Raw genomic sequence first — 15913 nt, forward strand, 5'->3', positions numbered from 1 at the left:
TAAAATGACCAGGTGCAGAGGACAACAGGGCTCTTATACCTTGAACGCAGAGCTTGGAAAAGTTACTTTTTTGAACTACAGCTCCCATCAGCCCAATCCAGTGGCCATGCTGGCTGGGGCTGATGGGAGTTGTAGTTCAAAAAAGTAACTTTTCCAAGCTCTGCGACGCTTTTGTGGAGAAAAGAATTTTGGTAGATGCAGCTTGTCCAATGTAGGAGAATTCTTTCTCCATTGGGGTCTTTTGCTGGGGGTCCTTAAAGAAAATATTTGAGGACACAGGTTTGAAGCAAAAAGGTAGGCCTTTATTTCTTTACAAGCATATGCAGGGTCCCTCAGAAACATCCAGGAGAGACTGCACTGAGGCACTGTGTGCAAGCTTCTTTTATACAGTACAGTTACAGCATGTGACAATGATTTCACCAATCTCATCACAGTTCCTCCTCTCTACAATCATTCCAGACCAATCAGAAAGCATTAGCTAACTCCAATGGTAATTCCAAGATTCTGTCCATATCATTAATGTCTCCATTATCCTATTGTCTTAAAAGACTAATGAATTTTTGGGACAAGTTGGAACAGTTACTACTGTGAATATATTTTCAAGCATACCCAGTACATTCCATATGCCACTGTTGCATTGTTTCTGATCAGTCACGCTGACCCAGGTACATCTGGAAATATTTTGGACAAGTTTATTTATTTATTTATTTATTTATTATATTATCATTATTTTTACCCCGCCCTTTTTCCAAAACTGGAACTCACGGCGGCTTCTTGAGTTAAGTTTGCAAACTTAATTCAGGGTGTTTGTGAATGTATGAGCACCCTCAGTTCTATTCCTTTGCCATAGGGCTTCTTTCCTTCTCAGAAATCCCATTTTCTTACTTATAAAATACATAGCTCAAGAGAGGGGATTATTTAAGAACTTGAGCTTCATCTTGAAGCCACACAGGAAAAGGAGAAGACTGGATAACTCTGGTTAACTAGTATCCTTCAGCCTCAGAAATATAGAGGCAGGCAAGCAGGCCACCCCAGATGTACCCTTTTCTTTATGAAAACACACATAAAGTTGTAAATTTAATACACTGGATTGTTTTAAAATCATTATTAAAATCTCACTATTTCTCTTCATTAAAACATTTGATTATGCTATAAAACTTTTCTCCTTTAGATGACATTCAATAAACAGACATTGGCAATTCCTTCTTATTACATCAATCATAGCTTCTTCTTACAATTTAAACACTCCTTTATTCCAAACAATAATTAATTTTCTGCATCGGGTCTTGGCAAAGAAACAGAAGCTCTCTGTGACCGCTGCTGTTTTGCAACAGGTTTTCTTTCTTTCAGATCTGAATTTAATGCTAAGATTCAGGGTTCTCTATAAGTATGAATCTCAGGGCCCCAATAGGCCTGAAGTTCAATATTTAACTCCTTATGATTATAAAAGAAATGTGCCTTCTTAATATCTATGATTATATGTGTGTGGATATATATAATTCCCCATTACCAACAGGCAAGAGAAGCTGCACCTCCTGAACTTTCCTCAGCTATTAAGAAAATGTTCTAAAAGGCAAATAGTTTTGCAGCTGACTGCCTGGGAACCACACCTAAACCACTCTGAACTCTGTCGAAGAACTGGGTGTGTGTGTGTGTTAATTCTAAGAAATTTTGGTAGATGCAGGGGGGAGTGTTCTTGCACTCGGGTCCTGCTTGCGGGCTTCCCCCAGGCACCTGGTTGGCCACTGTGAGAACAGGATGCTGGACTAGATGGGCCACTGGCCTGATCCAGCAGGCTCTTCTTATGTTCTTATGTTCTTAAATGGGATAGGCTTCTCCTCTTTTGCTTTGGTCATCCTTTATTCTTGTGAAACTGATTACTTCGACATCACTGAAACTAGATTTAACAAAATTTACTTTTTAGGAAATCTGCTAAGGTACAGAGACTTTTTAGATCTTGGTTCTTATGAGATGATAAACCTGTGTCACGGCTGTACCATTTGAAGCTGCAGGTGGGGTCAGTCTCTCATGAAGATATGCCCTGACACACACAAGACTCCATACACATAGAAAGTTACCACAAGAGGGAAAATGTTAGACTAGAACTATTTTCCCTAATGTGCTACGTTGTAGATAGCATTGTGGGTGGGTTTTAATAAAACAAAATAAAACTGAAATAGTATTTGGTCATGTTCTTCCACACAGCTCAGGCACAGGTTTGCAACTTCAGTGAGAATTAAGCCTTGGGTAGGGATGGGGAGTCTGTTGCCCTCCAGCTGTTGTTGGACTACACCATCATTCCTGACCACTGGCTACGCTGGCTGAGCTGATGGGAGCTAGAGTCCAATAACATTTCGAGGGCCACAGGTTTCTTCATCCCTGCTAAATCTAAGGATCAGCAACTGGAGACCACAAGGCCAAATCTGTCTGCCTGTCCTGTACCAATGAGAAAGAGAGGTGTGTGGAAGGTGTGGCTGATGTAGCCAATCTATAAAACTCATGAAGCCTGCCTTGATGATCAGACACACTCTGAGCTTCCACTTCCTATTATAAAATGGATCTCAACAGCTTACGCTTATACACACACATCCTGCCATTTCACCTTTGTCCAATGGGCAATGCCAAGTAGCCACAGCACAACCAATGACAGAAAACATCTGACAACAGAAGCAATGTTCGGTCTGATGCTTCCATTTCTGGCTATCAGCAACTTCGGCAAGGAATAGGAGTATTTTTCGGTATCTCTGGGTTGTATTCAATGCTAATCCTACTCAGAGTAGATCCACTGAAGTTAATAGATGTGACAAACTTTGGTTCATTAATTTCAGTGGGTCTACTTCAGTGGGTACTACTTAGTTAAATACAACCCTCTACGTTCTGCTGATTAACGAACATGTCCAACTCAACTACAAATCACCCAATGAGGAGAGCGTATGGGTGGCAGCGCTGGCAGCCCGTTCTATTCAACATATGTCCTGTTGCTATGTGAATGTAAAATCAGTCCCCAGCAGACATTCAGGCTATAACGCAATGGGGCGTAGTTCTGAGTACGTATATACAGGATTGCCCTGATTTTTTTCCTCTGTTCCAGCACAAGAAAAAGACTGTAGATATCATGCAACCATAGTAGGAGCCGCCTCCATGTTTCCGGCACGACAAAAGTCGCGGGAGGCCATTTTAAGAACTCGTTCAAAGAAAGGCCACGTTTCTTTCCTCTCGTGTCTCTTTGTGTCACGCGGCGAAGGAACCCACACGGATTGGCTGGAGGGCCTTCCCGACATTCCCTGCGCGAGGGGCATGTCGCTTAACAGTCTCAGATTGGCCCCTTCCTCGTTCTCTTCCTAGCTGGTGATGGCGGGGGTCGGGTTGGGGCTGCTTTGGCTGGCCTCCGCACTGCTGGCGCTGAGCGGGGTGCGAGGTATGGAGACCCTCCGTGGATTCCGTAGCTGCTGTTGTGGACTTACCGTTCTCTTCCGTCCTCTTCTGGGGGTGGGGTGTGTCTCTGGTCGGGGACCGGGGCCTGACACTAGACCGCTTCCCGGCACTCCCCCCCTTTCTCATCCGCGTCTGACTTCCCAGAAGCTTTGCCTGTGGGGGAATTCCCGTGCCCGCCCTCCACTTTGTAACGCGTGTGAAGCAGTGGCTGGAGCGTTGAACTAGAGACCCGTGTCTTGGGGCCGTGAAGATCGGTCACTATCTCGCAGGATCACCTACCTTACAGGGTTGTTGTTGGAGGTTCTTTGGACAAAGAATGCCCTCGGGTCTTTGGACAGAGAATGTGGTTTTTAAAGATGTAATAATCCAGTTTGGCATCTCTTGGCTGTATACCTGCTGTACAGTGTAAAACTTCCCGTTGTGCTAATACAAGGGCTACCACGGGTTTTTTGCTTCTGTCTCGCTTGCTCCCATCGGTGCTCCAGACAGCTGAATAACATTGTAGCAAGCTAGAAGTGCAGTCTGGTAACTTTACAGCAAGCACTGCCACGTGATCGCTCTTACTTGGAAGAAAGTCAGATTTAGCGGGACTGAAGAGTAAACACATAGGTTTGGGCTCTGTGTCTGTAACACCTCCGTTCCAGTTTACGACTGTTGCAACTTGCAGATGGGCAGCTTTTTCATCATGTCCACCTAGTTTCTCTCCCATTCTCCTCTTTTGTTATTGCTTAACATATCATGTGATGAAAAGGAGTTCAAAAAAATCACTAACGGTTTTTGGGGTGTATTTTCTACCTTTTCTATTTTCCAATCTATGTGGGCTGATATCTTGACCCCAGATAACATTTGTGTCTGTGGTGTCAGGCATAATGTGCTTGACAATACCCAAGCACCCAGAGCCAGAAAACACTGATTCAGAGTAGACAGTGTTCTGTGCAATTCAGTGGTCTTTGTTGACCTATGAAGAAATAATGGGGTATTTTTACTACCCCAGTTTGCTAACATTCACTGGGGTAGTACATACATTCCAATGCATTTCTGGGACATGTTAGGCCCCAGGAGTGGTTTTTTGTTTGTTTCCAGTAGAAAAATGGTAAGTGGCTGAAATTTAGGGATATTGTGCAGATGATAATTTGTGACAATGTCCTAGAAAGACTGCCCTGTAGATCTACATACGTGTAAATTGCACAATGAAAACTGCACTGGGGATATGCAAAACTGGATTAAGAAGAACTCTAAAGCCTGCTCATTTCTTTACAACCTTTTCAATTTGTCTTAAAAAAAGGTATTGTGTTACTCTACTTTGGATTTTTGCTCACTCTTGAAGGTAGTAATACTACTGAATAAACACCAGCAGTAGTTTAATACCATTGTTAGAACCAACTGGAAGTCTTAAAACAGCAAACAACTTCTTTTGCGTTTCACAGCTCTTTCTTGGGCTAGGTCTTATACAGAAAATAAAGGTGGGAAGTAGAAAAAATATGCAGTTAACAAATGGCAATATTTAATGCTTATGATGATGATTATGGGGAATGCAATGAAGTATCTTGAACAAGAGCACTTCAATTCATTGCAAGTCCCACTTGAAGCTTAATAATGTGCAGTTTTGCCAGTGTGTGCAATGAGGGAAAGGGTGAAGTGTTGAACTGGTCAAGGCTGTACTAGATTTTAATAGTGGGGGTTGAATTGAGATGTTGCATATCTTGAAACTTAATGTTTAAATCAATTTCTAGCCAAAGCTCTTGAAGGTGTTGTTGTTGTTTATATACCGCATTTTCCACAAATACACATGTGCTCAAAGCGGTTCACACAAATAGTCCAAATGCAATAGCACAACACATAATAAAAAGTATAATCACTACATTAAGAAAAAAATATATACACCAAAGCATAAATGAGCATAAAGCTCAACAACAAAGCCAAAGCAAAAATATTTAAAAACTAACCCGTAAGCTGATACAAAAATCTCTTCCATCCCCCGAACCCCCATAGCTCAACCCAAAGGGCCAGAAAGTCTTCTGAAAGAAGCTGCGTTTGAAGGCTTCCAGGGCTGGAGGGTGGGGCAAGGCAGGTGGAAGTAGCCTCCCCTGATGACAGACAGAGTCTCCTCACAGTCTTCCTCCTCTTGGCAATAAAATTTAATTAAAATGATACAATACAGTGATATGAAATAATCAACCAGACCATACTAAAATCAATGTTCTCTAGTTAATAACAGCTAAAACTAGCTCAGATTGTGATCTAGCATGGCAAATGCCTGCTGATAAGGCCACCTCTCTAAAAATGGAAAGGAAGCTAATCAGTTGGGTCTCCCTAAGAATTCCACAACTGGGAATCCACCCCACTGAGATATGGTGATTCATGGGCACAGTTTTAGAAATGTGTAATAGGTTTATACATGCATGCATCCATCTTGTTTCAGAAATGTGAGTGCAGCGCTTTTGATTTTTAGTGACTTCTGAATTTTAGGGAGTGTTATTTTTAAAATAGTGGGGTGTGTTTTGGGGCCTTTGGCCTTAGATCCCATCATCTGGACAGGATCTTTTCATTAATCAGGCAGTGGCTGCTGATGCATTAGGTGTGTGTTAGAAATGCCTTAAGATACATTCTGATATAACATGCTGAGCTCTGAAGGGACACTACCATGTTGACCATCCTCTGTGAATGGCCCCAGATGCTTACTTATCCCCTTTCATGCTCAAAATGTGTTGATACACAAGCAATGTTCTCTTTTCTTTCAGCTGAAACTTGTACAGACCCAGTCATCTCTCCTTCCTACTACACTACCTCAGATGCTGTTATCTCTTCTGAGACAGTCTTTGTTGTTGAGATCTCCCTTACTTGTAAGAATGGAGCTCAAGTAAGTGTTGGAATGCTTGGCTTATTTTAGTTCTAAGAAGAAAGTGCACCTTTTGATATGGGCATAAAAAACAAGAGGCAGGGTTTCCAGTTTCGGAATGAACGTGCCCAAGCATGTGCATGGCTTTGGATTTATGGTGGGTCCCACTCCATGGGCTTCCCATAGTGTACCCCATGCCACAGTAACTTGCCTCCCCGAACCATTGGCTGGCCTTGCTTGCTGTAGCCCCAGACACTGAGGTGGGTGGCACATGTACATTTTTGGAAGGAGACGAAAAGGGCTCATTCAGTGACCATTTGAGCTTGGCTCTGTGGAAGCCCTACAAGACCTATAACTTGGAGAGTATGCTGGCAGTAGGATCTGCCTTTCCCATTGTTCCAGAATTCTGTTGTTGTGGGCTGATGACACAGACCTTGATGAGCTTTCAGTATGAGGGTATGCTGTGGATTCCTTTTGACTTTATATTCGTCGTATTTTTTCTTTCTGTAGAATGTTGCCCTCTATGCAGATGTCAATGGCAAGCAGTTTCCTGTCACTAGGGGTCAAGATGTTGGCCGCTATCAGGTAAGAACAAGCAGTGATTTCTGCTAGAGGCAGTGAAATGCTAGTGACGCTCAGTGGACAGAACAGTATTGGATGTGAATTGAAATCCTAGTACAGTCATACATCTTCTGGATGGGCCAAGACTCTTTTGAGAGCAAGCATTTTTAATATCTCAAGTTTGGAAAATGTGCTACCTTCAGGTTTCTCTGCAACTGGTGATGTATTGTTAAAATACAGACTCCTGACTTTTTCTTCTGGTTTGTTTCAACATTTCCGCCCCTTTTTGGCTTTGTTATTTGAAATAACAAAAAAGAAGCAAGTAAAATTAAGAAAAACTCATCAGACTCGTGCAACATTCAGGATGAAGTCCCTGATTCACGTCTTTTACAATTGAGCATAAAGGTAATCGGAGCTAGGATATTATAAAATAAACCTTGAACACTGAGTATAGTTGGTCAGTGAAGATTGTGGTATGGTGATATGAATGTTGTGCAGTTTACCAGTAAGTGGGCTATAACAACTTCCTTACAGCTTTTAGGGTGTGTATTTGATGTTGGCATTGCTGAACAAGTTGCCAGTCTGTACTATATCAGTTGGGGGTTTAGGAAATAGTAATCTCCCTGCACAGATGCATGGCTCTGGATTTATGGTGGATCTGATTCCATAGATCCCTCTGTAGTGTACTCCATGCTAAAGTGAGCTGCTACCCTGAACCATTGGCCAGTCCGCTTTGTAGTAGCCCTGGTTACTGAAGTGGGGGGCACATCAATATATATATATATCGTGTGTGTGTGTGTCCATCCATGTCCCTCTCCATTCTGAGTGAGAGTCCAGTCTTTGTTAGCTCTGATCTGTTATCTCTTTCTTGGACAGGTTTCCTGGAGCATGGAGCATAAGCTGGCCCGCTCTGGCACCTACGAGGTGAAATTCTTTGATGAAGAGTCCTATAGTATCTTGCGCAAGGTGAGGTTGCCCCCTGGTGGATGGAAGGAGAATGCTTAGTTAACTATATGGGCTACAGGCATTCAAATTCCTAGCAAATAGGAGGGGTAGGGGAAGTGGAGGGTGGAGACATCCGCATGTGAACTTCAGAATGCTTTCTAAAGTTGGTGATATGACCTCCCCAGTAGCATATGGAAGAAAAATTCACTGATAGGCAAAAAACCTTGCAGTTTAAGAACATACCTATAGCCAACAGGTATTTTTTATCAAACTTTAAAAAGCAGGGAAGTTGGGCATCTATAGTGAATATACCAGGGAGGAGACCTGACCTCTCTGAGATACTGTACTGCCCTACAAATTTGGCAAAATGCAAACACAATTTGGGTTGGTCTTTCACAGTCCACTCCACTTGCTGTGTAGCTTGGAAGAATTGGGTAACGTGTGCTGTGACGTCCTTCCCCGGTTCTTCCTGTCAGGTTCCCACCTGCTGGTGGCTACTGCCTTTCACTAGGCACCACCAGGGATACCACCAGTCCGGACCGTCCTTTATATGGTTTCTCACTCCACTCTAGCACAGATCTCACTAGATCCCCCTGCTAGGCAGCACCACCAGTCACGTCCTATAACCAATACTCCCAGAGACTTTGTCTGAGTCTCTCTCTAGCTGGTTACTTTTGTGACTGCGTGCTTATGCTGTTCCCAACCCCCTTGTATCTTTATAGATAACGCATACAACTCTGGGTTGCTCTGGATACTTGAATTGTTATTATTCCTCCCTTCACCGCTGCCACCATTAGATACTGTTTCTGTTCAGCCTTGGTAATTACCTTGCCCTCCCTTCTGGTATGTATATCCCCCAGCCAAGGATCAGGCCTTTGGTAAACCAAATAAGTATTTATTAAATATCAGAAATAACAAGATTAGTTTTAGAATGTTTCACAAGCGTATGGTTTCATCTATTCCTGTTTTGTATTTGACTTATTATTAATCAGAACTCCAACTCCCTCTTTCTCCACACTCCTGACCTCCACCCTCAAACACCTCTTTCTCCACACTCCCAACATCCATGATTCAACTGTCATTCTTCCATTTATACACCCAGCCATTCAAACGCTCAGCCAATCATCCAGCATTCTACTGCTCATGTACTCCCCCCTCCTCTTTCACTCCACTTACCATATGTCTTCTATATAAACAGCACTTACCATATTTACACTATAAGCAGGAACATGTGCCTCTGAGCATATGGTGAGTGGTGGAAACACCTGCCATCTCCAAAGATGGAGAATTACATTTTTGTATGTTTGTTGGTGTTCTTCTTACTTTGCTTCTTTTCTGTGTAACTACTGTTTCTACAACAAACTTGGCCTGCCCAAGATGCATGTTTTCAGCCTGCTATGCTTAAACTACTCCACTTAAGGAAAGGTGGGCATGGTCCATTAAAAACATAGAGCACAACTAGAATTTTGCTAGAATATATTTCACCTCTGGCTGTTTTGTCTTGTGCAAACTGAGACACTCCTCGTTGTCCATTGGAAACTATTTTGCAGAACAGTCAGTGCTATTATTCCACAATTGTTTTTGGAGCTTTTTTTTAGTGTTGCAAAGTATTGCTGTACTTCACATATTCACAGAAACGGAAGCAAAAAACAATTTACTATAGAAAATTTCACTAAAATTGCAAAGTAAATCAATCATATTTAAAGTGACTGTTTAAACTATATCAACTGTTTTAATATAGTTGCTTCCTCCCTGCTAAAACAAGATCAGAATATAAGAAGAGCCTGCTGGATCAGGCCAGTGGCCCATCTAGTCCAGCATCCTGTTCTCACAGTGGCCAACCAGGTGCTTGGGGGAAGCCCACAAGCAGGACCCGAGTGCAAGAACACTCTCCCCTCCTGAGGCTTCCGGCAACTGGTTTTCAGAAGCATGCTGCCTCTGACTAGGGTGGCAGAGCACAGCCATCATGGCTAGTAGCCATTGATAGCCCTGCCCTCCATGAATTTGTCTAATCTTCTTTTAAATCCAAGCTGGTGGCCATTACTGCATCTTGTGGGAGCAAATTCCATAGTTTGACTATGCGCTGAGTAAAGAAGTCCTTCCTTTTGTCTGTCCTGAATCTTCCAACATTCAGCTTCTTTGAATGTCCACGAGTTCTAGTATTATGAGAGGGAGAAGAACTTTTCTCTATCCACTTTCTCAATGCCATGCATAATTTTATACACTTCTATCATGTCTCCTCTGACCCGCCTTTTCTCTAAACTAAAAAGCCCCAAATGCTGCAACCTTTCCTCGTAAGGGAGTCGCACCATCCCCTTGATCATTCCGGTTGCCCTCTTCTGAACCTTTTCCAACTCTATAATATCCTTTTTGAGATGAGGCGACCAGAACTGTACACAGTATTCCAAATGCGGCCGCACCATAGATTTATACAACGGCATTATGATATCGGCTGTTTTATTTTCAATACCTTTCCTAATTATCCCTAGCATGGAATTTGCCTTTTTCACAGCTGCCGCACACTGGGTCGACATTTTCATCGTGCTGTCCACTACAACCCTGAGGTCTCTCTCCTGGTCGGTCACCGCCATGACCGTATAATGTGAAATTAAGATTTTTTGCTCCAATATGCATAATTTTACACTTGTTTATATTGAATTGCATTTGCCATTTTTCTGCCCATTCACTCAGTTTGGAGAGGTCTTTTTGGAGCTCTTCGCAATCCCTTTTTGTTTTAACAACCCTGAACAATTTAGTGTTGTCAGCAAACTTGGCCACTTCACTGCTCACTCCTAATTCTAGGTCATTAATGAACAAGTTGAAAAGTACAGGTCCCAATACTGATCCTTGAGGGACTCCACTTTCTACAGCCCTCCATTGAGAGAACTGTCCGTTTATTCCTACTCTCTGCTTTCTGCTTCTTAACCAATTCCTTATCCACAAGAGGACCTCTCCTCTTATTCCATGACTGCTAAGCTTCCTCAGCAGTCTTTGGTGAGGTACCTTGTCAAACGCTTTTTGAAAGTCTAAGTACACTATGTCCACTGGATCACCTCTATCTATATGCTTGTTGACACTCTCAAAGAATTCTAATAGGTTACTGAGACAGGACCTTCCCTTGCAGAAGCCATTTTGGCTGTGCTTCAGCAAGGCTTGTTCTTCTATGTGCTTAGTTAATCTAGCTTTAATCATACTTTCTACCAGTTTTCCAGGGACAGAAGTTAAGCTGACTGGCCTGTAATTTCCGAGATCCCCTCTGGATCCCTTTTTGAATATTGGCATTACATTTGCCACTTTCCAGTCCTCAGGCACTGAGGAGGACCCGAGGGACAAGTTACATATTTTAGTTAGCAGATCAGCAATTTCACATTTGAGTTCTTTGAGAACTCTCGGGTGGATGCCATCCTGGTGATTTGTCTGTTTTTATATTGTCCATTAAGCCTAGAACTTCCTCTCTCGTTACCACTATTTGTCTCAGAATCCCTTTCTGCAAATGTTAGTTCAGGTTCAGGGATCTGCCCTATATCTTCCACTGTGAAGACAGATGCAAAGAATTCATTTAGCTTCTCTGCTTATCGTTCTTTAGTACACCTTTGACTCCCTTATCATCCAAGGGTCCAATCGCCTCCCTAGATGGTCTCCTGCTTTGAATGTATTTATAGATTTTTTTGTTGTTGGTTTTTATGTTGTTAGCAATGTGCTCCTCAAATTCTTTTTTAGCATCCCTCATTGTCTTCTTGCATTTCTTTTGCCAGAGTTTGTGTTCTTTTTTATTTTCTTCATTCGGACAAGACTTCCATTTTCTGAAGGAAGACTTTTTGCCTCTTAAGAGCTTCCTTGACTTTGCTCGTTAACCATGCTGGCATCTTCTTGGCCCTTGCGGTACCTTTTCTGATCTGCGGTATGCACTCCAGTTGAGCTTCTAATACAGTGTTTTTAAACAACTTCCAAGCATTTTCGAGTGATGTGACCCTCTGGACTTTGTTTTTCAGCTTTCTTTTTACCAGTCCCCTCATTTTTGTGAAGTTTCCTCTTTTGAAGTCAAATGTGACCGTGTTGGATTTTCTTGGCAATTGGCCATTTACATGTATGTTTAATTTAATAGCACTATGTTCACTGCTCCCAATCGGTTCAACAACACTTACATCTCGCTCACTATATCAATGCTCTTCTCTAAGACCAAGCACTCCAGTTCTCCCATCTTGGTTCGGAGGCTCCTAGCATTAGCGTACAGGCACTTCTAAGCAGTGTCTCTCTTCAAGCATCTTTGGCACTTGTGGTTTGGCCTGTGGTAATTTTGCCCTACTTCTAGGCCTACCCCTTTTAAAATTTCATCATTTCTTTGGTCTTTATCCCAGGGGGGAGGTTTACTCCAAACCGGACCTTCCTCAGCTCCTGTCGGGTTTCCCCCCTCAGTCAGTCTAAAAGCTGCTCTGCCACCTTTTTAATTTTAAGTGCCAGCACTCTGGTTCCATTCTGGTTCAAGTGGAGCCTGTCCCTTTTGTACAGGCCCGGCTTGTCCCAAAATGTTCCCCAGTGCCTAACAAATCCAAACCCTTCCACCGGACACCATCGGCTCGTCCACGCATTGAGACTGCAAAGCTGTGCACAGCACATCTCTTGTTTCTGTTATTTGGACTGATTGCAGGTGTTGTCAACACTCACTATATGCTCAGAGGCACATGTTACCCAATTCTTCCAAGCTTCACAGGAAGTGGATTGGACTGTGAAAGACCAACCCAAATTGTGTTTGCATTGTGACAAATTTGTAGGGCAGTACAATATCTCAGAGAGGAGGTCAGGTCTCCTGCTCCCTTGGTGTATTCACTATAGCTGCCCAATTTCCCTGCTTTTTAAAGTTTGATAGAAATATCTCTAGGTTATAGGTACGTTCTTAAACCGCAAGGTTTTTTGCCTATTAGTGAATTTCCATGCTTTTTAATCCGAGAGGTAAGGAATGGGATCCTGTGCAAGTTTGTTGAGAATGGATTGATCATTTGCATGCTTATTGAGTTCAGTGGGATTTACTCCCTTGCAATCATGCTTAGGATAGGTAAAACTGACCATGGGGAGGGAAGTCTGGAGTGGGCAGGGGAGGAGGAAGACTGAAGAGGGGAGGGAAGGAAGACAGGAGGAGGAAGGGAGAGGAGAGGGGAAGGAGGGGAAAGGCAGGTCTGATCATTTGCATGCTTATTGAATTCAATTGGATTTACTTCTGTGTAATCATGGATAGGATAGATAACACTGACTAAGGGGGGAGGGGAGAGAGGAGCAGAGGGAGGGGGAAGGAGGATGGGGAGGGGAGGAGGGAGGAGGAGGGGAGGGCAGGTTTGATCATTCGCATGCTTTTTGAGTTCAGTGGGATTTACTCCTGGGCAGTCATGCTTAGGATAGGTGAAACTGTCCTGGGGGAGGGGAGGGGGAGGAGAAGAGGAGATTTGGTGGGTGGGCAGGCACTGGACAGAGGGGAAAGCCCTTTTGTTTCCAAAAGGAGAACATTGTGAAAGTATCATTCTTTTTCAGGGTTCCCACCACCTTTTTATTCTACAGCAAGCACATGTAGACTCCCACCCAAATTTAAACCAAAGCTGTCCCTGGCCACATCCACACCAGACCTTTATTTCACTTTAGATAGTCATGGCTTCTCCTAAAGAATCCTGGGAAGTGTAGTTAGTGAAGGGTGCTGAGAGTTGCTGGGAGACACCCTGTTCCCCTCACAGAGCATCTGACTGTTAAACCCCTCTGGCCACTGGAGCTCTGTCAGAGGAATAGGAGTCACCTTTCAACACCCTTCACAAACTACACTTCCCAGGATTCTCTGGGGGAAGCCATGACTGTCTAAGTGAAATAAAAGCCTGGCCTGGGTGTGGTCCCCTGATTAGGCAAGCCCAGCAGCTGTGAGACAGTTGGTCTTACTGAGCATCCCCAACATTATCATTGAGTTCAATGCAAAGTTTCTTAAATTAATTAAAAATCGGCCAGGTATTTTTTTAACTTTTAAACTGCAGAAGATGAAGGTCAGAGTATGGGCCAAGGTCAGTAATAGGATTACAGGTACTCTATGAACATGGGTGATTTTTAATTAATTTCAACAGATTATGAGAACACTGACAGAAAAAAGTCCAGAAGGGATCTGGTTTCTGTCTCTCTGTCTCTCTACACTTGGAACTCTCAATTCTCTCTAACTGTTTTGTGTATCACCATGAAAATTTAGAGGGTTGTTAAGCAAGTATTTCTGAGTTCAGGACTATAAGTTTTGTAAGGTTCTGTTTTGAAAGGAGCTTATGGGAAGCATCAGAATGGCATGGGGGCATTCTCAATTTAACATTGCAGAATGCGAAAAATCCATGCTGACCATAGTAAACAGCCATTCTCATGGCTGTATAATATCTGTCAGATATTGGCCTTAGTCTCATAGCTCTACCCCATGTCATCTCCCATTTGTACCCATTTTTAAAAAACTCCTGAAGTAATGTATGTCTGAGCATGTACAGTGTCTCCCTCACCACTGAGCAACTGCAGTCTGTTTGTACACACCCAGATCTGAAGAGTGAGTTTTCCTTTCATAGTGGATGGCAAGGATCTCATGGTGGGTACTTCTAAAAATTCAAATCTTAAAGTTTGTTAGTATTCTTGTTTTGCTGCTAAACTTTATATGTCAGTCTGTCATACCTGCCTGTACCTCTTTAACTTTCTCGCCATCCCTCTCCCTATTCAGTTTAGGGGTGATGATGCTAGATCTGTCAAGAGAATATTTATACTATGAGGAGCCCAATTTCACTCCATGTAAACTTTGCTATTCCAATTATTTCTGCCCCATTCTAGGCTCAGCGTAATAATGAGGATGTCTCTGAGATCAAGCCCCTCTTTTCGGTCAGTGTGGATCATCGAGTGAGTAAAAGGGAGCTTGCTGTGCTTTGGGGGAAGGGGCTGCTTCCAAGGGTAAGGCTGATATCCAAGAAAAGGTAGAAGGCTTGGGTCCTTAGCCTTAAGATGGAAGCCATCCCCTTGGCCTCACAAGAATGGGAATGTGGGACATCGGACACCTGCCCATGAGGGGGATATTCTCTGTACTTCTCAAGATATGTTTTGGGGGTTAGATGAAGGAGAGGCTGCATATAGAGGAGGAAGAAGAGAACTTGCAACTAGGCCTTGGGCACAAGGGGATGATCTAGAATGAAGTTTTTTCTGTCCCTTTTAATTTGGTTTGGATAGCTGTGGCTTGCACTCAAGGCTATGTATAATCTGGTTCAACAGTACTGCCTGAAAATGTCACCCCAGTGATAGGCCTGTGATAACCCTGAGCCAGTATGCCTAGCTTCATGACTAAAATGTTTCTGTCCTTTTTCTCTTCTCCTCCCCACCCCCCAATCACAGGGTGCCTGGAGCGGACCATGGGTCTCCACTGAGGTGCTGGCCGCCATCATTGGTCTCCTTGTATATTACATGGCCTTCAGTGCCAAGAGCAACATCCAAGCATAAGCCACTTCAATAAACTCTTCATACCAACCTTAATCCTGTTAAGCAGTCTGTCCCTGGGCGCAGCAATAGTTGTACCACTGCTCCTTATCCACCTAATGACAGCTGCTCCTGGTGGAAGCCAGTACAGTGCAGTTGTGATTGCACCACTGCTCTAAGGTTGTACTAATGCTGGATTAAAGGGCAAAAACCAGCCACAAAGGAGCTGCAGGGAGTATCTCTGACTTGAATCTCCTACTGTGATCCTAGAAAGGCAGTGAATCTTACTGGTTATTGACTGGTCCCTGTTTGCAATTTCTTTCAGCAAGCAAGCAAAGCTTATGTGGCTAGTGCTAGATCACTGCTTGAGGCTAGCTTGGCCTTTCCTGCTATCCAGAGTTGTTTTCCAGGTGGCTGCCCCCATCTCTGTGACCAGCTTGATATGATGTGTTCAGTTGCTTTGTTAGCCATCCAATGCCTTGGTCTCTTCCCAGACATTCTGTGGTCAGGATATCCCTGACTGAATACTGCTTTGTCTTGACAGCTAGAGTAAAGCAAATGGGTATCATACCTTTGTTATAATTCAGTAGGTGAATATCTAAGCCCAGCTTTTAAGTCAGTTACAATGATTTTATTATATGTCAAAACTGATTTAAAGCAATACAAATGTTTGCA

General features: G+C 43.2%; 1 protein-coding gene and 1 non-coding gene across 2 annotated transcripts; both read left to right on the plus strand.

Annotated features, from left to right (window-relative positions):
• The first annotated feature begins 3267 nt into the window (after positions 1-3267).
• Positions 3268-15295, plus strand: SSR4 (signal sequence receptor subunit 4). The gene is made up of 6 exons (XM_061614251.1): positions 3268-3418; positions 6177-6295; positions 6785-6859; positions 7712-7801; positions 14606-14671; positions 15158-15295. The coding sequence occupies exons 1-6, from the start codon at positions 3352-3354 to the stop codon at positions 15260-15262; spliced, it is 522 nt and encodes a 173-aa protein (XP_061470235.1). The 5' UTR covers positions 3268-3351; the 3' UTR covers positions 15263-15295.
• On the plus strand, positions 6413-6549 carry LOC133382655 (small nucleolar RNA SNORA42/SNORA80 family). The gene has a single exon (XR_009762039.1). It is a non-coding gene; the product is annotated as a small nucleolar RNA SNORA42/SNORA80 family (small nucleolar RNA).
• Positions 15296-15913: the final 618 nt, after the last annotated feature.

This window comes from Rhineura floridana, chromosome 3 (genome assembly GCF_030035675.1).
Source record: "Rhineura floridana isolate rRhiFlo1 chromosome 3, rRhiFlo1.hap2, whole genome shotgun sequence".
Lineage (NCBI taxonomy): Eukaryota > Metazoa > Chordata > Lepidosauria > Squamata > Rhineuridae > Rhineura > Rhineura floridana.